The 21,939-nt window shown below is 41.9% G+C and overlaps 1 protein-coding gene across 3 annotated transcripts; it reads left to right on the top strand.

Moving 5' to 3' along the window:
• Window positions 1-410: 410 nt before the first annotated feature.
• rp1l1 (RP1 like 1) lies at window positions 411-20,043 on the top strand. Of its 3 annotated transcripts, none has more exons than XM_020708732.2 (8): window positions 411-546; window positions 7,141-7,381; window positions 7,549-7,947; window positions 8,022-8,286; window positions 8,850-13,300; window positions 13,811-14,731; window positions 14,802-15,683; window positions 17,554-20,043. In XM_020708732.2, exons 2-8 carry the CDS (start codon window positions 7,160-7,162, stop codon window positions 17,911-17,913), a joined length of 7,500 nt encoding a protein of 2,499 aa, XP_020564391.1. In that variant the 5' UTR covers window positions 411-546; window positions 7,141-7,159; the 3' UTR covers window positions 17,914-20,043. The 3 variants fall into 3 exon arrangements, with proteins under 3 accessions (XP_020564391.1, XP_023821312.1, XP_011483035.1); XM_023965544.1 differs by lacking the exon at window positions 411-546 and adding an exon at window positions 3,328-4,039 and having other exon boundaries at window positions 17,500-17,601; XM_011484733.3 differs by lacking the exon at window positions 411-546 and adding an exon at window positions 3,329-4,039.
• Window positions 20,044-21,939: the final 1,896 nt, after the last annotated feature.

Below are 21,939 nucleotides of genomic sequence, written 5' to 3'. Positions count from 1 at the left end.
AAGCACCAGTCTACTGTAACTAATCTTATTTAGTGTAAAAGAAAAATTAAAGCAAAACTTTTTATAGTGGAACTGTTAATGTTCACACTATTTCTACTCCTTAAAGCTGTCAAGCACAGTAATCTCTGGCAGAAAGTATTTCACAATGATGGTGATCACAGTTTTCAACAAGATGGAGGATAATTGAATTTCTCATTATGTATTTATGATTTTTTTAAGTGATATATTTTCTTGTTGTTCATTTTCAGATCTGTCTTTTTTTTTTACTGTGTTTGTGTTATTGTAGTCTAAATTGAACAAAGTGAAAATGAATGAAACGACATTATTTTGAAAGTGTAAAACTTCAAACTTCCGGTAAGCTATGGTAAATTGTGAGCATGCGCAACAGGACAGTCCAGGAGAGCCCGTGAGTGTTCACAGGAGCGTTCCACGCGATTCAGGACCGCCGCCTTTGGAGCATCGGGACTTTTATTTTTTGTTTCAAGTTCAAAAATCTTTTTCTGTTCGGAATCTGTTTGTTTGTTTTCCCATCATGCATCGGTTCTGGTGAGATTAAACTCTTTTGTTTCTTTATTTACAAACAAAAACCGCGTATTTAAGCCAACAGACATAATTGATGATGACGACTTTGTGTGGAGATGAAGATTGTTAATGTGCTTATTGGAACACAGCATGAAGTATGGAGGTGAGTCACCTGCTTATGGAATGAGTGACAGCAGAAGAAGAAAGTGAACCTGCAGATCTAGGCCACACAGAGTCTAATCTGTCATCTGCTGCTTCTTCCCAATGTCCCACTGAACCGGTGATGCTGCAACACCTCTTGAATTTGCATCCATTTGTAGAAAAAATATAAATAAATAAATGATGGGCCAATGGGGTTTCCAAGGCAGCGGATTGTCTGCCTGGGTGCTCTTGAGCAGCATCACTCCTGGATTTGTCCATTGGGGAAGACAGGGACAGGCTGCCTCGCTCCTGTCAACGCCAGAGCTACCCAACCCCGACCTCCTGTCTACCCCGCGCCTCCCGGGCCCACCTGCTCCTCCTCTGCCTCCCATCAAAGCCGTGAAGCAGAAACATATTGAGGACATGGAGAATGACTTCATTCTGAGTTACGCAAAATGATGTCCTTCAAGGACGCTCAAACGATGAGGATGAAGATGCTTTCGACTGAAAATCTTTTTTTCCTCGCCACAGCGCCTAACTTAAGGACCCACGCCAATGTTTTCAACATGTTCTTGTGGCATTTGTCTGATTATTTATTAGGAACATTCTGAGGATTTCTTTGTTCACGTCATTGTGTTTCAGGAGGAGATATTTGAAAAAAACAAAAAAAAAAACGATGTTATTTGTGACGTAGAAAATACACTGGCTGCTCTGAGCTACGGAAAGGGGAAGGGGGGCGGGGTTGTTCTATCCCAGCAGCCCCACCCACAACTCAGAGGCAAATTTTTGATGCTACTCTGCAGAAGCTATGTCCCAAAAAAACGACAGGATGATTTACGGCATAACCATAATTAAAAGTCCACTGGGAACACTTCTAAAGGTGATTGGAGTAAAAAAAACTTTTTCTTCTTAGTGACCTTTTGCTATTTGTTATGACACATATTCTTGTTTATCTAAGGAAAATAACTTCTAGTGACATTTTATAGAGAATGATTTAGAGATTTTTAAACAAAAGACCCACAAATAGACGAACTACAGTAAACAACCCCACAAAATTTCATTAGCCAAGTAAAACATTTAAACAATTAAACAGAATATTTCATGTTTTAAAATAATTCAAAATAAATAATTAAAGCTAGCTAATATATATTTACAACTATAAACAATTCTTCGCCTGTTGGATATCCAAAACCTGTGAAGGAAATGAGATAACTTAAAGATTCTTAAAATATAACGTAAAAATCCAGGTAGTTGAATAAAAAAAATCCGTTTGTAACTCTCTAAGTGGGACAAAACCAACATAAAAAACGTAATAATTGGGGTAAAATAAAAATGTTTTATTTTGTAACTGAACAGCTTATAAAGTCATATCTTTAATGAGTTGTATTGAGTTATATAAATACAAATTGAATTGAGTTGCACATTTGTGTTTATACAAATAGGAAAACTGTCTGTTTGTTTCAAAAGTCTTTTTCCGTTTCAGTTTTAGAAAAGATTCAGCACACTGTTGTGGTTTTAAAGAAACGGCAAAAAAACAGTTTCTGATGCAAAAAAAATCATTTTTGTTTGTGAGGATCTTTTAAATTTTTCTTTTTTAAAATTTTATTCAATAAATAAATGGTAGATCCAAAAAATAGCTCTATATATTATGATTTATTCTCTTTTTTTAAATGATTATAATTTTTTTTACAAAATAAAAATAATATAACTTGGACTTTTTACAGCCTATTAGTGGAAATATTTTAAAAATTAAAAATAAATAAACCCCAAAACATTAAATATAAATGACCCAAAAGGCGTTTTAATACAGTAGATGTTATCCTTCTTCAATCGGTCATTCGTTAGCGTCACCTAAGAGAACAGCGCCCTCTGCTGGAGACTTCAGAAACATCCAGCTGCTGTGTAACCCTTGTGCTATCCTAGACACTTTAACGTTGGGAGTTGGGTCATCTAGACCCACTAGACAGTGCTCTGAACCTTTTTTCTTCAATGATTTGTGATCTTCACTGGTGTCCATGGATTACATGAAATCTTTCCACCTTTATCCACCTTTGTCATGGTAGGGAGAACACACGTCAGTGTAAGGGGGTGGGGTCATCTAAGATAGCACAAGGGTTAAAAGAAATGTTTGGTGAGGTTTGAGGGGTTTAATTACCAAAACCCACCCTGAACTAAATCGTGTGTTTAACGTGTTCTTGAGGCTTTTTTTTAAATCAGGATGGAGCACAGTTATATATAAAATTAAGCTCAAAATTACATTTCTGAGTATTTCTATGTGTAAATAGTTAAGAATCAGAAAAAAATGCTGTATGCAAAAGAGATCATATTTGTAACGTTAAAATATGCCGGGTGGGCCACAAGCTCCCTGCTCTGCTCCATTCTGATGTATCCACTTGTAGACAAATAGTTCCATGATCGTCTTTATTTTCTTTATTTTATTTTGTCTGAGCTGGAATCTGGTTTACTTTTCAGCTGGTTAGCTTAGATGTTGCTCACCAGTTTTGTTGCATTGCTTATGTTAGCTTGGGTTTGTGAGGGGACAGATAGACAGACAGATGATGGGAAGTGTGGGCGGGGTTACTGCCGCTCTGCAGAAACAATCCCGTTTTGTGATTTTTATTTTGTTTTTGCTGTAAAACAGCATATTCATAATTAAAAGACCACTGGGAACTCTTTAAAAGAGAATAACAGAGTTGGACAGTTTTACATAAATTGAACAGGAAATGATGTCATTCTGTAGAATAATCTATGGAAGCGATCATCTGCGCTGCATGGTGGTGGGGTGGTGTGCATGAAGGTGTGCAGACGTAAGATCTTCACTTTTACTGTTGGGTTGCCATGGTTTCCGGTGCGATTAGCTCCTCACAGCTCGTGCTGTCAGGATTTCTGCCTGTAATCTGCTTTTCTGGAGACGGCGTTGCTGCGGGTTCAAAACCAGCCAAAGAAACTACAAGTTGTGCAACGCAAAAATGAATATGAAGCCCTGATGAGACGAGTTTTCTTCCCCACTGTCCTCACAGAGTGCATGTGGAGTTAATATGGTTCGGGTCAGAGGTTGTCCTGCTGCTATCCTCCCGGTTTGGTGCTGGCCGATATCACACAGGGTCGTTAAGAAGGCTTTTCTTTCTATCATTAGCCTCGCCCCTCCTCTCTCCTCATTTGTCCTCGCTCCATCCTCCCCGCCCCTCTTCGCGCCTGATCGCCTACTGCCATTTTACCCCACGGTCCCTGGCTGTGCTGGTCCCCCATCCGCCTCTGCTCTCCCACCAGCTGCTGGTCTGACCCCAACAGTCAGACCATCAGCGGAAAAAAAAACCAAACCCGCTTTCCTCTCAGGGCTTCTTCCACATCTCGTTGGATCATGTTTCCTAAAAAGGTGAGAGCCAAAACTGATTTCAAGTAGTCCAAAAATAGTTCAGAAGTAGTCCTAAACATGGGAGTCTTTGGCGTTGTGATGCTCTTTCTAAAATAAATGCTAAATGGATGTTTTAATGTACTAATAATTACCTTTTATTTTAAAGAGCTGCTTTCTTAAATCTAAAGCTATGGTATAAACGCAACTGGCAGCTTTTTTACTGTTCTTTTTTTAAAAAAAAAGGTCTTATAAAGTTTTTCAACTTTAAGGAAATTAAAAGTATCTGATGTGAAACTGCTTTGAAATGTCTCATCTTTTGCTTCAATTTATCGGTTTATCCATCATTTAATCTATAAAATAAATGTCTAATTATTTGATATTTAAGCCAAAACACCATGAAAATGGCTAAAACTTTACAGATTTTCATATTTTTAGTGTTGCTAAGCTGCAGCTTTGCTTTGTTGGAAAATGTTTTGCATTTTTATTTGTCAAAAGTTTGACCCAACTTGTCAATCTCTACCATAAATTAGCCAAAATATGAAATCGTGTGGGGATTGAAGTGAATCGCGTGAATTTTTACATGGGTTCACTTGTTTTTGTGCTGTAAAGGTAAAGTCTGGAGTCACATCAGGTCCGTGTTCAGGTACGGGTCGTCTTTTAGCTTCAAGTCCAGCCTTAAGGACTTAAAAGCTTGCTAAGCCTGCTGATACTTTTCACCTTTGAACCTGAAATGTTGGAGGTTTAGCATGGACGACGTTTCCGTGTTTGTCTTTGACTTTTAGATTTAGGAGATTTAGGATTTAGGAGAAGCATCTGCAAGGTTAAAAAATGCTACAAAACTTTACATTTAAGCTAAATGAATCTGTTTATTTAAGGGCGTTGTTACACAAGCTGGTTTACGACGGCTCTTCTGCATCAGGACACTTTTTTGCGCTTCCTCTAAATAGGATTTGTAGACGTGCACGAGGTCACTTCACTTAATATAGCTGTTCGGATTCACATGCATTTGGGTTTTTATAACACATAACAGTTTTTCTCAAAAAAAAAAAAAAAAAAAAAGAACGCTATAGAGAATTTTGTGGTCCCGAATGGACTCTTTTAAGTTCTTGTGGTCACGTTTTTAGAACACAAAATATGTATTAGAGCTTCACCTTTAATGATGCACTGAAAAAAAAAATGTCTCAGACATATAGAATATAAGATGTTTTTCTCTTGTTCTGAGGGAAAAAGATGTAAATTTAACTAGTTGAAAGATTCTGTGAAATAAGTTGCGATGTCCTGCCCTTTTACAAGGAAATAAATCTTAAAATTAGCTGTAAACTCTCTTATTTAGATATTGCTCTGATAATTGGAAATATTGTCTTAAAATAAATGTCTTTCTTAAAAATATTAAAATGCTACAGAATGTTGCCTAAAAATATAATGTAAAATGAAAAAAAAACTCATATCTAGGTGTATTTCTCTGATAATAGGAAATATTACATCTTAAAATAAGTGTGGTGCTCAAAAAATAGTTTGTTTTTTTTTAATTTAAAGGTGCTATAATTACACATTTCCACCCCAAATATAAACTATTTTATTTTAATGTGCTAGAATTTTAAGATAAATTTGTCTTAAAAATGTTGTGTAAATTATTAGTCAAATTAAAATTTGTAGTTTCTGTAAATCAAACAATAGAACATCTGCTTAAAAAATTGTTTCCTTAGAGATGTGACTTTGAATACGATGTTTGGAAAAATCAAATGACTCAACAAAATACTCAAGATTTATTGTCTTAAAATAGGTTTCTACAGCTTAGTAAAAAGTCACCCGTAAACTAGTCTTTGTCTTATCTCTAATATAAAAGATATTTAGACTAGAAACTAGCTACATTTTCTGAGATGTAGTGTTTTTTCAGTGTAAAACATTTTATTTTTATATTTTTTGCTAACAAAAAAGCTGTTTTAACCCATAATTATTCATGTTATATTTGATATTTCAATTTCTGAGACAATGATCTCATTAACATGATTAAAACCTTCCTTAAAAAGCCATTGTATGTACCTTAGTTCAGTGGTTCCTAAACTTTTTCTGCAGGGCCCCCCTTTCGGAAGATTAGAATATTTTTGAGCCCCCCCACACTGACACAAACATACAAATCCTTTGTTTCTAAACTCCATCGCGCCCCCCCCTGCAATACATCCGCGCCCCCCCCTAGGGGCCGCGCCCCCTAGTTTGGGAACCACTGCCTTAGTTGATGTTTTCTGTGTTGTAGTTTCTCATCATTCCACCGGGGGCAGTAGAATAGCTTTTCCTAATCAATTCAAAATGGCTGCCTCCGTCAATACATTTGGCGGGAAAACATTTTGCTAATTTTTTTATCTTATGTTGAGACTAACTTATCCATTGTAATTTGCATTTTTAAATGATTAAATTCTCTATTGAAATAATAGAAAATTTGTTGATATTGAATTACTTATAAATCAAAAACAATATTTAAAAAAAGTTTGGATCAAATTTGAGATGTTGGGTTAATAAGGTGTTTTTTTGGGGAGCCAGTTTAGCTCCTGCTGGTTTGCGGCGCCTTCCGTCCGTGAAACCCGGGTTCGACTCCAGGCTGTTCCCTGTTCCCTTCTCTACCTCTGCCGGTTCCAAGCCCGGTTAGAGAAGGTTGCGTCAGGAAGGGCATCCGGCGTAAAACATTGCCAAATTTACCATGCGACTTGTTCGCTGTGGCGACCCCTGATGGGAGAAGCCGAAAGTGGAAGAAGGTTAATAAGGTGTTTTTCCTGAACACTCATCAATATTTTTGCATCTTAAACTCAATTGTTGTGAGCAAAAAGTTACCAAATCATAATTTATACTATTTAATGCTTTTTTTTCATCAAAGGGTTTAAAAAACATCTTAATTAAAAAAAAAAAGAAGTTTCCTGTTGATTCTTTACTGAAGTTGGCTTTACAGGATTTAGTAAGTGTTTGTGCCAAACATGTGATGCGTCAGGTCGACCTGTAAGTGGATGTCCCGAATCCTAAGTTCCACCTCCTGATTAGGACTTGAGACTTTGATGATAAAGAACAAATGGAGAAGGAACTGAGATGTGTTCTTTTTATCATTTCTGTGTGTTTTTGCCTCTGCCTCGCAGGTGCCTGTGAGATCAGAGCATGCATTCGGCCCAAACCATCTTGTGGGACTCCAAGCATCCACCTAAACATGCACCTCTCCCTACGACCTATTCCCACCACTCCCATGTGATCGCAGCGCCACCGGCCAAACGGATCACCTTCTACAAAAGTGGGGACAGCCAGTTCGGGGGCGTCAGGATGGCCATCCACAAGCGCAGCTTCAAATGTTTTGACGCCTTGCTGGATGACCTTTCCCAAAAGGTCAGTGGGGGTCGGAGCTCTGCTTTGAAGATGCATCCCTGGATGCCTGTGCTGCACTTTTACCTTATCCTCTTTATGAGGATTAGCTCTGCGTGTTCCTAAAAGATGCCAAAGTTTTCATCTCGACAGGTCTCTTTAACAGCCACGCTTCTTCGTATCGTGTTTAGGTGCCCCTCCCTTTTGGAGTGCGGGTCGTGACCACCCCCAGAGGGACCCACACCATCAAACACCTGGAGCAGCTCCAGGACGGCGGCTGCTACCTCTGCTCTGACCGGCGGCACGTTAAGCCAATCAATATGGAGCTGGTCGGCAAACACCAGGGCGCTTGGCATCATCACAACCGGCGGCCCCAGCGGCCCGAAGCCTTACCCGCGACTCCGCCCGGTCACATGCGCATACCATACAGGCCGCGACGGATCCTGCTTGTGAAAAACAGTGAGCCCGGGTTGAGGAGAAGCATTGTGCTGAATAGGAGGTCCATCAGAAGCCTGAAAGCGTTTTTAGATGAGGCGTCAGAGGTGATGGCGTTTCATGTCCGTAAGCTGTACACAGCAGAGGGGCGCAGGGTAACAGCTGCTTCTATTTCAACATCCAGCCCACAGTTTTGGTAAAAGCCCTCACCCTGTATGTTTGTTTGCAGATCGACAGCGTGCAGAGCCTGATGACTTGCCCCGGTGTGCTGGTGTGTGTCGGCCGGGAAGCTTTCAGTCCAATGCTCATCAATTACATCCGGAAAACGTCAGACGAAAAGCTGCCCGGTCTCACCAGCAAGTCTCCAGGTCTCGGTCCTCGAACTCCTGGCAATGGGGCTCGGTCTCCCGCTACCCAAGGAGTAAGGTCTCCTCCGCACGGAGCTCAGTCTAGAGCCAGCGAGTATGACGAAGGCAATGAGAGCAAGAAAAATGGTCAGTCTTTAATTACCAAAGTTAAGGAGCACAAAGCAGAACTAATGCGTTCACACCAAATGTAATTTGTGTGTCAAATTCTTTTCTCAACACTTGTCCAAAAATGGGTCCCTAGACCTAAAGGTTTTAGCCTCATCGCTACTGTATATCTCATGTATATATTGTGAAGAGCTCTACTAAAGCATTGGTAAACACATCTCCACGTCTGGGTTCATGAGATCATTCTGAGGCTCTCCCAGTACACTGAACTTCACCATCTACTGCAGGAGCTGCGGCTGAATGACGGCCGCTTTCAGTGGTACTTGCGTCAATTTGTGTTATAGATGACTACCCTCCCATTTGGATTCCTGAAAAAATATAAGCCTCTACTCTTTACGCGGCGCCTGAAACTGCTGCCAGAGCACTGCACCCGATGCTCAAATCACGCCCCAGCACCTATGATCACGTCAGTACATTAACTCCACATTGGAACTTGACACCCTTGACGCTCAAATCATGTTCGGTGTGAATGTAGCCAAAAACCAGTTAATTTCAGCCTAATTTTATTTTGTGCTTCTTTTCAGTTAACTTTGGTCTGGAAACCAAGAAGAGCATTATCCACCCTCGCTCTGACTCTTCCAATCGCTCAACCCGTTTCTCTATGTCCTCTGAAAAGTCGTTCGGGATCTACTCCCAGGGAAAACCAGCCATCATGAACGATGACATTGAGAAGCGCGTTCTCGTCAACAAAGATGGGACTCTCTCGCTGGAGATGAGGGTGCGGTTTCACCTCCAAAATGATGAAACCATCCAGTGGTCCACACAAATTAAAAAGTCCCCATCACTGACCACAGAAAGCTGCCCTCTTAGCCAAGCCCAGCAACATTACCTGCAACAGGGTCAATCAGAAAGCTGTTCTGACCCGGATTCTGGGTCTTGTGAGGGTGTGGACATCTCCAGCCAATCTCTTCAGTGTGCTTTGGGAAACCACTGCCCCTGTTGTTACCACAAAGAGGAACAAAAGTTCGATATGTGGGAAAACCCAGCTCATAGCCTCAAACATGCTCCCATTCCTCCTCCACGTGCATCCAACCCCCCTACAATGAGACGCACATGCTCCTCCAGCTCCTCCTCCTCATGCAGCTCCAGGAGGGTGATTCGCTGCAGAGCGCACCATTCCAAGCCTCCAGACGGCTCAGGGTCAGAGCAGAGCCAACTGGTCCAGCAAGAGATGTGCATGACCGAGGAAGTTGAACACAGAGTGGAGCTGGCACCAGATGGAGACACTCAGGTCGAAGTCTGTAAGGTAAGCAGGTGTTGCAGTCGGACTGAACTGGTTGCTATGGACACCAGCCTACGACCGCTCAGTGGGAAGTCTGTCGAGGGTGATCTTATGACAGGAGAGGATGACAATCGCTCATTGTCAGCAGTTAGTAGCTCCTCTCGTATTCTTCAGTCACTGAAAGAGGATCAAGATGATGAAGATGAAGACCTTCCACCCAGCGCCTCCCAGTGCTGCCATAGAGAGGAACCATCTCCATCCCCAACACCTCAACAGAATGAAAACACAAGCGTTGTCTCAGCCAAAATGGGCAATTCTACGAAAAGCAGAAGCCATATTGAAAATGGGGATAAAAGAAGTGGGGCAGGGTCAGCAGCTTCTTCCTGTCACTGTGGAGCAGCTTCTCCACTTTCCAAAGTTGGAGCAGATGAGGTAGAACGAAGCTCCACTTCTAATAGAAGCCAGTCTAGAACTCCAAAGCTTGAGGAGGTGGCAGCTGTGAAGGAGGAAGAGGTAATGAGGCCTGGTAGTGGACGATCTAGTAACAAAAGACTCTCAGCAAGTTCCCACAAGTCATCAGAAGCCAGCGTTTGCCCACATTGTGGTGGCTGCAAACGTGGGGTTGGTTATAATTCCAACAACAGAGCATCAAAGATGTCTGATAGAACTTGTTCTCCACCTGAATCCCCTTCTCCTGATAAAGAGAGCGAAAATGATGGCCATGACAGAGAGGAAGGGTCTCTCAGTCCCTCTTCAGCCAAAAGCAACAAGTCCCACAGGTCTGACTGCCATAACATCTCTAGTGCTGCATCCGGCAAAGCAGAAGAAAGAAGTCCCAGGGCATTATCATCTCAATCCAACCTGTCTAGAAAGTCCCACAAGTCCAAATGCTCCTCTGAAGCTGCCATTGTCCTCCCTAGAGATGAAGCAGAAGGAGAAAACATCACAGAAAGACCAGTTAGCTCTGTAAGCAACAAATCAGGAGCTTCAGTCAAGTCCCATAAGTCTAGCTGTCTGTCAAACAATCAACCTGCTGAAGAAGAAGCAGACAAAAGAGCTTCTAGTAGTCTTTCTGTCAAGTCGAACGGTTCCACCATTTCTCAAAAAGCTGGTAGTGTCCTCTCACAGAAGTCCTCCAAATCCGATCTCTCTAAGTCTAGAACATCCCATAATACTACTTTTAGTCACTGTGCAAAAGTAACATCATCCAGTGAGATAAAAGGAGAAAAACCTATGGAAGACGTAACTGACAAGAAGGAAGAAAAAGAGGTACAAGAAAGGACGGCAAGTGTGATGTCATGGAAGTCAAATTTATCTGACCGTTCTCATGGATCCTCTAAATATTCAGTACCTGCCCAATCAAAAATAGACAAAGATGTAGAACAAAGGGCAACAAGTCAAATGTCTGGTAAATTGTCCATCAAATCTACAAAGTCATCCAAGTGTACTGACATCGAAAAAATGTCATCTCCAACATTAAACATAGGAAAGGAGCCTGAAGAAAGCCAAGCTTTAGAAGCAGAAGCACAGCAGAGGCCTGAAAGTGGGATGTCAGACAAATCTGGCAGTTCGCTATCATGTAAATCAGCTTCTTCAGCAAAGACTCACCATTCAAAGGCAGAAGTGGATAGATCACACAGTGCTACTTCAGTGAGATCACACACCTCCACCAAGTCTAGGAGGTCTAACCACAGCGCAACAGATCTCAATGATGCTGAGGTTCCATCAGTCGAGATAAATCCAGAGGAGAAGGAAATGGAAGAGCATTTAGAAAGCCAAAGTCTCAAGTCTGGAATTTCCAACAAAAATCTTTCAAGTTCAAATATTGTCACTATTAAAACACCAGAAGAAGTTGATTTTGAGGAGAACATCTCAAAAGAGAGGCCAGCAAGTAACTTGTCAGGAAAATCAAGTGTTTCGTCTGCTTTCTCGCATAAGTCCAATCATAAAAGACCTGCTGAGATTTCTGTTGTTGAAACGCCAGATGCAGGAGAACACGTGGACAATAGTGCACCAAAAAGTAATTCATCTCATGGCCAAACCCTCTCACCGAGAAGAAGAACAGCCTCACGAAGTTATTCACCCAAAGATCAAGATTTATCCTCGAGAAGGTCTTGGTCCCCGGCACAACAGTCGCTGCCAAACCCCAATGCTGGGGAGACAAGAGGGACCAGTGCCTTGTCAGTTCACTCCATAAGTTCCACTAAGTCTGGGAGATCCAAATGTTGCTGTTCAGCAGCCTCAAAGCAAGAAAAGACAGAAAAGGAAGATGGGGAAACAGACAATGGGATAAGTGAGGTCTTTGAGCAAGCAGTCAGCACTGTCTCAACCTCACCAAAGAGACTAAGAAAAGGATCGGGAAGTACAGCACAACCCTTGAGTCGTACCTCATCTGGATCTGTCTCTCTTGGGCTACCAGAGGACCATGATACAGCAGATTCCGACAGTGGCAAGTCCAATGCATCCTTTCATAGCAACAATGACAGCAAGGTCAAAAGCAGAAGTAGAACAGTCCCTAAAAACTCTGAAGGTGTTGGAAGAGCTGGCTCCACAGTGTCCCAAAAGTCTAATGGTAATAACAGAATTTCAAATTCCTCCCACAATCCCTCGGGAGTTGATATTCCAACTATTGAAGTCCCCAGAGAAGGTGGGTATGGTGAGGAACAAGAAGCAGAAAGACCAAGCAGTAAGGTTACGATAAAAAGCAACCAATCTAAGAAGTCCTGCTGTAGCTGTGATGCCAAAGCAGCAGATCGGACACCTGAGACAGAGAGTGTAAAGTCTATATCAACCACAAGCAAAAAGGATACAAAGACCTCAGCTTCAATATCTGGAAGTGCTAAAGTTCGGAATAAATCTCCTGCAAGTGCCAGTGAAAAACAGGACCAGGACAGTAGACCAAACAGTGAGGCCAGATCGTCTACTGTAAACTCTCAAAGTTCATGTAGTCGCAGACCTCAAACAGCAGCATCTATGCAGTCGGAGTCCAAAGATGCTCCAAAGCAGAGTAAAGAAAAAAAGGATGGAGTTAAATCAGACGATTTGATAACTATCAAGAGTCACAACACAAAAAGTGAGGATGGTAGCATCAATAAATCCTCATCACATGGGAAAGACATTCACGGAAAATCATCAAGTCCTTGTCCTCTACATAACTCTAGACCAGGCAGCAAAGTAGATGCAGGCAGTGAAAGCACCCTGTCTAAATCTTTGTCTGCTGCTGACCTGCTGAAGGAAAGCATGGCCACTGCGCGTCAACACAGGCAACCATCAGAATCCAGCAGAAGCAAACCAAGGAGTGAGACAAGCGAGAGGTGCCCAAGTAGAAGGGATTCAAAGGATCCAGACGGTATGCTAGAACTGACTCCAGCCTGTCTCCCCAATGCCTCCCCCAATGAGGTTGTTTCCGACTGGCTACGCAGTATCCCTGTTGATAGCAGCATGCTTGCATTAAGCAGCGAGTTACACTATGAAGAGGAAGATCAGACACTACAGAAGATAGAAGAGACACTTGGAGAAGAGACAGTAAAAGAGGAGGTCAGCCCTGAGGATGAAAGAGAAAACGGGGACAACGGTGTTGAAGAGGAACACGACAAAGATGGAGAATGTCAAGCAGCAGAAGGGGAGAAGGGTCCAGGTCCACCTTCAGGTGACTCAAAGAGGGCTTCTTTGTCCAAGAACTGGCAGTCTTCTGCGGCAGTGATGAAAGTGCTGTTAGGCTCCTCTCTGGGTCGCTGTCGGAGTCTACCTGAGGTAAAGCACGGACTTTTCTTATCAGTAGACCAGCACATTTCATCAATGAAACACAGAAATGCCTGTATCAAATATGATGTGATATATAGGGTTACAGTTAAATCTGATGAAAATGTAATATTTTGTAGTGTTTCCTGCCTATTTAAACGGAAACCATGGAACTATTTCAACCTAAAAGCAATCACAGCTGCAATATCCTCTATAGGTCTTACATATGTATTCTATGTGATGAAATTGATTCTAGTTTTTGACAACATTGTAGGAAAGTAAAAGTACAGCATTAGAAAATATTTCACTCCCAGAGCTTTGAAGTTATAGAGATACAATTGTAAGACATGGTTTAAATACCAGGTTCTTGTGTTGATAGAACTTGTCTGGTCTTCAAAACCCACCTAGCAATGACCACACTCAACTCCAGTTGTAGTAAAAAAAAATTCTTGTATGTAAATTATATCTGAACTTTATCTGCTGCTAACATATATTATGCGTGTATCATTTCCTGTTGTGAAGGTGTCTCCAGTTTATGGTCGTAGACTGAGTTTTTCAGCCAGAGGGCTTTTGGACTGTCTGGCCCAGCTCCAACTCCTTGAGCCAGCCGTGAACAGCAGCAATCAGAAGGAGCGCAAGCAGCAGTACGATGAGATCATGTCCATCCTCCAGTCACTCTGGCTCACTGAGCCCATGGATGGTGGGGAAAAAAAGGCAAAGGGCGCACCCCCCGAACAGGTGACCCCACCAAGGTCTTCATCTGGGGTGGGAATGAGCAGCGGCTCCGGTGGGTCAGCAAAGGACAATGGAAACCAGGGAGGGGATCAAGCTGCAGCAACCCAGATTGAGGATGAGGCACCAGGGAAGATCATAGAAGAGGAAGAGGAAGAGGAAAACGTAGAGTCCAGAGACAAACCCGAAGAAACTCCTAATAAAGACACAGCAGAAGAACCGGCAAAGAATGAAGAGCAAAGCCCCGATCCTGACAGTCTAGACAGCCCGAAAAGCAATGAAAACCCATCATCATCAGACAAGAACTCTACCAACGATAGCTCCAAATCTGCAACTGATACAGAGAAAGAGACTCTGGATGATTCCCAGAGTGCCACGCGGCCACCATTATCCAAAAGACAGTCCCAAGACCCCGACCCGGTGTGGGTACTTAACCTTCTTTCCAAGCTGGAGAAGCAGTTCATAAACCACTACAGTGATGCCATGGCAGAGTTTAAAGTCCGCTGGGACTTGGACGACAGCCTCATTCTGGACACCATGATCTCCGAGCTGAGGGACGAAGTGAGCCGGCGCATCCAGGACAGCATCAAGCGCGAAATAAAGAAGATCCAAGGTCGAGCCGGAAGAGGCGGCAGGTCGCCTCGCCCACCCCAGTTGGCCAACCTATCACGAGAGTCCACCATGACGGAGAGGAGGCGGCGCATGCTGAAGGTGAATCCTCCTGACTCCTACAATGACACACCTTAATTGTGATGCTAACACCAAGGGATTTTCTCTGCAGGTGATGAAGAACCAGTCGGTGAAGACTGCTGACTCTGTCAGTGACGAAGAGACGGCCGGTGAGTTCAGCGATCAGAGAAGCGAGGACGAATACTGCCCCTGTGACGCTTGTGTCCTCAAAAAAATGGCAACTCGGCCATTCAAGAAGAATCCTTTGGCGGCCGATGCGCCTGTGATGATGGAGTTTGACCTGCTCAAGATACTACAGATGAAGAAAACCCCCCTGCCTGCACCAGTAAAAGCTCTGCAACCTGCAGAAAAGGATGATGAAAGTATGGCTGCAGACCAGGAAGGGGGGAATCTGGAGGTAGTTGAAGAGGAAGAAGAGTATGAAACCAAAGAAGATATCAAAGCAAACGTTGTATTAGAAGAGACTATTCCAGAGGAAGATGAAGAGGAGGCTGAAGAAGAAACTGAAAAAGAGATGCAGCAAGAGGAAGAGACAAGTGGGCAAGAGGAGACATCCGAACATGCAGAAGATGAGGATCCAGCAGAATGCACATGTCATTCTGCCGAGGATGAAGAGGAGGCTGAAGAAGCGAGCACCTGCACCGACAATGGTGAGGAAACAGGAGAGGGGGATACTGGGGAAAACGATGGCAATACAGGAACTGGAGAAGAAGAGGAGGACGATGACAAGGAGACGGTCAAAAATGCAACATCTTGCGATGAAGAACCTGAAGATGACAGTCCCACAAAAAATGCAGAAAATGAAGAATCCACTTTGCTGGAGGATGGAAAGGAGGAAAACGTCAGCACCTCTGCAGAAGCAGAAGATGAAGATGATGGGGAGGATGGAACTGGGGAGGCGGAGTCACCTGAAGATGGAGGAGATAGTGAAGAGCAAGAAGAGGTGTCTGAGGAGGATAGAGCCTCAGTGAAGGTAAAGACCGAAAATATTTGACAACGAGAAATTCTTTAGGAGCTAAACTCAAACAAAATACTTCTTATTACAAAAAGTAAATAAAATCTGTATTCCTGAGTTTAATTAATAGATACTTTAAAATCTTAACTGATCTTTGTTTTGACAACCTGCAAATTTCTCAGATCCGTGGATCCATTCTCTTTCTAAAAAAAACTGTAGTTTACATGCAAAAACACATTTTGTTTTCTGCTGAGAAATGTAATAATTTTACAAATTACAGTTCTATCTTTGTTCATTTTAAGTAACTTAATGTAAACACATTTTTTCTTGAGGAGGAAAGCAAAAATAACTAAATTTTCAAGATAAAGTAGTAGTTTTTCAAATAACTTTTTAGAATTTTTTTTTTCACTGTTTCTTTATCATTTTTACGAATGGATGACCCTCAAACGTGTTACACCTCTTTATAGTTTGACGAATGAATGGATTAATGTGGATTCTAAGCAGCATAAAAGCCTGAAGTGGAATGGGCTGGTTAACCTGGGAAAATGAACAGCTAAAAAGCAGCATACTTGGTAAAAATTCTTATGAATACATCGGTTTATTTTGCTGTATAATCTGACTTTTTAACATCAGAGTCAATGGGAAGTTGCTCCCTTCTGCTACCTGGGTTTAGTGGTGTTTGGTGGTACTGCAACATTTGATAGGTTTTGTTTCATCATTTTAATATCTTAATTATTTTGTGTCAGTCCTTAAAAAAATAGAAAACAATGTGAGACCACATAAAGCATTTTATGTACTAACTACAAATGACAAAAAACACTTTTGATATCCACCCTCAGCCTATTTGTTTTAATCATGATAAGGCACAAGGAGAGAAACATATATGCTAGTAAACAAACTTTGAGACGAACAACTTAACAAAGTCAACCTAGTTTTATAGATCCTGGAAGCTTTTTTTAAAGATGTGTGTTGACAAATTTGGAATAAAACATTTAAATAAAGTAAAAGCTATTGCAGTCAAAAACACAGTATCTTCACTGTCAAAGCGAAAAGTAAGAAACGTGGCGAAACGCATAGCACTGCAGACCTGGTTTGAGAATTCTGGGTTTTTGTAATAAAACAGCATCACGTGTCTTAATATCAACCAAATGGAGGGTTAAAGTCGTCTAAAGAGGAATCTGACCTACTGCAGCCTGGAGACTTAGGGTTAAGCCTGTGGGAAAAGCTAATCTCTCTATCCACTTAGGCTGTCTGAACAAACTTATTTGTTTGGAACTTCCTTTAATGGGCCTCTGCTTTTACCTACTGCTTCATCAAAGGAGGTGAAAGCATGAAAACTCATCAGTTCACATCCGCTTCATCACGGATAAGAGACTGCATTGTTGGAAAAACACAAGTAGATATTTTAAAACACCAAAAATCACAAACTAGCATACTTCGGTTCCCCATTCATGTTGGAGAAAATGTGGAGACATAAATGCAGATTATTCCCATATTTTTTGGTCTTGCCCTGTTGGAAGAACATTCACCAGATTATAACCAAGGTCCTGGGCTACAATATACCAAAGACATGCTTATCTCTGTATCTGGACAATATATCAGAAAATGTACTCCAAAAAGACAGATATTTAGTCAGAATCTTCCAAGCTGTAGACAATAAAACAATCAAAAGACAATGGTACAAGACAGATTTGCCAGCAGAAATGGGGAAAAACTGTGGAGGAAATACATGTGATGGAATTGTTGAATTATAAGATAAGAACTTTGCGTTGTAAACCTATTTTAACTGTTCCTTATGCTTTTTTCTTGTATGTTTTAACTGTGTGTTTGAAAGGCAATGAAAAGATAGTAAGGAAAACTCATCAGTTCTCCGTATTCTAACACGCAGAAGTCTTGTGTGAATCCGGCTAGCTGTGTGACCGAGGGAGAGGAGGCCGACGCCGAAGACTCGGACGACAGTAAACAGCAGAGCGACACCGGTGCAGAGGAATCCGGACGTGACGAAGAGGACAAGGAGGAGGATGCTAGTGAGGACCTCGTGGAGGAGTTCAAGCCAGAGGAAGAGAGCGAAGAGCAGGCCTGCGGAAAGAAAAAAAAGGATGAAGCTCTTTTGCATCAAATGACCAAAACCTCTGTGGAGTCCCAGCCCGGCTCAATGGAGGAGGTCGACAACCATCAGGAAATTCCCGTTGGCAACAAGAGAAATCATCCGCCAGCCAAAGACGGTCAGGAATCTGATGACTCCTAAACCACCCAACACAGGAAAACATGTCAGGATTTTAACAACAACAAGACTCATTCTCTTTGGATTTAAGACTCACCTGAACACTTGAAGCACTTTATCCGTCCAGATCTGGAGTGTGACGGATTTTTCCATCAGATACTGTTGAAACCTGGAACTTGAAGTACCGCTTTATTATATTTAGCCAATTATATTTTTTGAGTATTTTGGGTAATTATTCAAGAAATATACTGTTGTGGTAAAATGACTGTTTTGGTGAAATCCCAAAGAAATCTTGGAGACAGACTTCATTGTTTTTTTACCAACAGCTTAGGAAGGACTGAATCCCCAGGGGGCAAAAACAGGCAGATGGGTGAGAAGAACAAAGCTTTACTAGCTCTTCACTCTTGGAATGGCACACAGGTGGATGACAAGGCTGGCAGGGATGGGACCGAATCCTCCAGACTGAAGGGGGCAGCACTGAGCAGATTCCCAGAAGCTCTGAGCAGGCAGGACACCACTGGGCAAACGGCAGAGGCAACGCAATCTTTTAGGGGGCATTGGTTCCAGGAGTATCTGGGAAGACCCCCAGATAGAGGGCAGACCTTTGACTAGATATGAGAACTGGAGGAAGCCAAAATCCTATAGACATCTGGAGAGAAATAAACAGCTGTTACTCATCCATATTTGTCAATAACCATTTTAACATCTTCTTGGTAATCCTAATTTTCTTCTGTACTGCCATTAAATCAAGTTATAAACTGGCCAATCAGATGTCTTAATAAAAATAGCCGGTCCTAGGTCGAACATTTGAAACGTTTGATCCACATATTCTCTAGTTGTGGGGCCTTCCAACCAGCTCACCCCTGATTGGAATGACTCCGACCAATCCCTGCTTACTGATGTCGTCTGGCTCCAACATGGCGGCGTCCGTATCACGAAGAAATGTGAATGGACTTCATTTGGCTGGAGCCTGAATAAATGAAGCCATTTTCTATGGGTGACATCACACTTACTCGGTCCAGTTCTCATATACAGTCAATGGGGAGAAAGAGGCGACATTTGGGCAGAGACACATTACCTTTTTGGCCGAACATTAAATAGTCCGGTGATCAGGTGATTGCTGGGAAAGGAAGACCACAATTCTTAAGAGATGGGAGTTTTTCCCCCAGATTTTTCAAAGTAACAATATTTTGTGGTCATTTGGTTGCCCTTTCACTCATTTTCAATCAAATTGTTTACTTAGTTGTTCATAAACATCACTGAAGTCATGGTGTTTAGTGACTTACACAATTCACGTTTCCATTTTCAAACGCTGCTGAGATTGGACTAAAAAGAGTAGAAAAGGAGCCAACGCTCAAGAAAAAAAAGAATGAAGAAAGTTTAAGACTTATATTTTATGTAAACTCAGTTTCTAAAATTGTATTCAATCATATAGCCACTAATATATTTATTAACTCAATGACGCGTTATCTGTTGATTGATTGACTTGTGTTTGTGTTGTTTCCTCTCAGGAGGTAATGGCTGTACTCTCAGGACAGGTCATCTCCAAGCCATTACTTAATTATCTGCTTAAATCTGTGGCGTGCTAGAAGAGCTGCCAGAATCTCCAAAACCCTGTATTGTAATCTCATTACCTAAAAGTAATTTTGGGAACAGGCTACTCCTCCTTTCTTGTCCTTTTATCTTCATGCAGGGAGTTTGGCTTCAGAGTTCCCATAAAAGTGTTGACAGATCTTTGGTATTTTCTGTTTAAGGAGCGTTCAAGTTTATTGATGCCTTATGAGGGCGAGAGCGAAATTGCTGCTTTATCTTTGTTTTCCCAACATCTTCTTTAGTGGAAGGATTTGCTAAGAAACTGGACACAATCGATGACACTAGGAAAAACATGATAATCAGGTTTCCTGTAACGGAATTTTCTTTCATTTCTCTCCTCTGAAGCTGAGAGTTTGGCTGAGCTTTCAACATAGATTTAAGGCAGAGGTACTCCTCAGATGTTCAGCATGTGGTCTGAACATTCAGGACGAGGCAAAAAATGTGACCAAAGAGACAATGGGGGAATGTGCCTACACTGCTGTTGGTTTGTTTAGCTGTGATTGTCATTTGCTGGATATAACTGTAATGACACATACATAAATAAACAGCTAAATATTTTCACTTTTCCTTTTTTTACCTTTACTCTCTTTTTTTTAATTTGTAAGAACCGTCTTTCTACTCACTTCAAGCTATTTCGGTGGTATGGCCAAGATGTTAAGGTTACGTGTTGGTACGCTAATGGGTTTTATGGTTGAAAAGTCTAGCAGAACTTTATTAGCAAGACTTTTTGTTACAGCTCAAACCTCTTTTTGCGTTTTAGGCAGAATGGAGATTGTACAGATACAATCGTGAGAAGAAAACAATGTGCAAAAAATGGTAGAAAGCAAAACAGTTGGAGCAGGAAGCCATCTGTGTTCTATGGGGGTCAAGTAACCTTTAAGGAAAATAGTCCAGACCATATACAAGAAAGGAAATAAACGTATTTAAGACAGGTTAGGTTATAAACTGTCACAAGAACAGGCAAACAGCTGGGTCCAAATGCAGCTGGTGTATTAGCCCAGCTAAAAATCCACAACGTTAAATCAGGGTCAGGCAGGCAATAACAGGCATGAGTTCATCAGAGGAGAGACAGGTTGGTCAAAATCCAGGCGAGAGTTGCAGCAGGCGGCTGGCAAACAGAACCAGAAACAGAAGATCAGGTCCAGATATGACGCTCTGTCAGCAATACTTCACACTGAGCTCAGCACAGTGCAGTGTTGTGGTTGATTGAGTGAATGAGAGTCAGGTGTGCAGCATCCAGGAAGTGTGGCTAGAACTCTGGAGATGGTTTCCGTTGGTGACCAGAGGGGGAGACAGATCTCTGACTTCTGACATCAGATTTTGTACAATCTATCCACTAATATTCCACCACTTAGCTAGAAACTGGTTAAGAGACAACAACCCCAAATGTCGTTTTTGTCATCAACTCTCTGACTTATCTGACGCTACATTCACACCGGGCTCAGAAATCCGGGTTTAAGCTACCACTTCCAATGAAAGTCTATGTAAACGCACTTCTCTAGCGTACGCGTTCAAAACTCTTACGTTCATACTTAGCTACAGAAGTTTTTAAGTCAGTTTCAGGGCTCTGTGTTTAAAACGCAAAGCAAATGAACAAACGTTGAAAGTTTAAACAGTTTAACTTTGACCAAGCAGGGTTCAAGCATGCTAATTTAGCATGTTTTTGAATACGCGTCACATGCACTGTGTATTTAAAGGACAAGACTTGAAGGTTTTACCTATTTAACCAAGAGATTGCAGTTTTCCATTACACCCAAGGTCTACGCCAAAGGCTTGTCTCTTCAGGGGGATGTTAAAAACAAGTCTATGGGAAGGTGCCCGTAATGCATTGATAGCAGCACTCGACATGCAATTGGTGATCACTATGAGCCAGACTTTGAGACCTTCAACCTACCCTTTAGGATGGACTTGTCCTTTGGTCATGAACATGGAACATCAACAATTTAGCCCTTTGGAACAGGATCCACACAAACTAATAATTCCTCATTCACCTTTTCGTCTCTCGCTTTGGTTTTCTCCAATCAAAAGGTTTACAACCCTTGACTGTCTTTTTAACTCAACACAGATAACTCTTGAGAGTTATACACTTAACCTCTCTGATCAAGACCCAAGGTGCACTTGACCTTCCCTGAGACTCTGCCCCGCCCCGTCCGAATGCATTTAGCTCTGCACTAAAGGTGTTTCGAAAGCTGCTCAAGCGTTCTCAAGATACACACACACGTCACGCTAATCTCATACCTGTGATTGTGTTGAGCAAGTAGAGATTGAGGTTGACTTACATCACATGATATGGCAGAGCGTTCTCTCTCTAGAGCATCAGCAATGAAAAGTCCCAGTTTCATAACTGTTGCAAATTTAGATGAGGTGTTGGAATTAAAGCCAGATTTAAGCAGGTTAAATCCTGTCATAGAGGAAGTTATGTCAGTAATGGGAGCTGCACAGCACAAGCATAAGATG

This window comes from Oryzias latipes, chromosome 2 (genome assembly GCF_002234675.1).
Source record: "Oryzias latipes chromosome 2, ASM223467v1".
In the NCBI taxonomy this organism is placed as follows: Eukaryota; Metazoa; Chordata; class Actinopteri; order Beloniformes; family Adrianichthyidae; genus Oryzias; species Oryzias latipes.
This window is presented reverse-complemented; position numbering and strand designations above follow the sequence as displayed.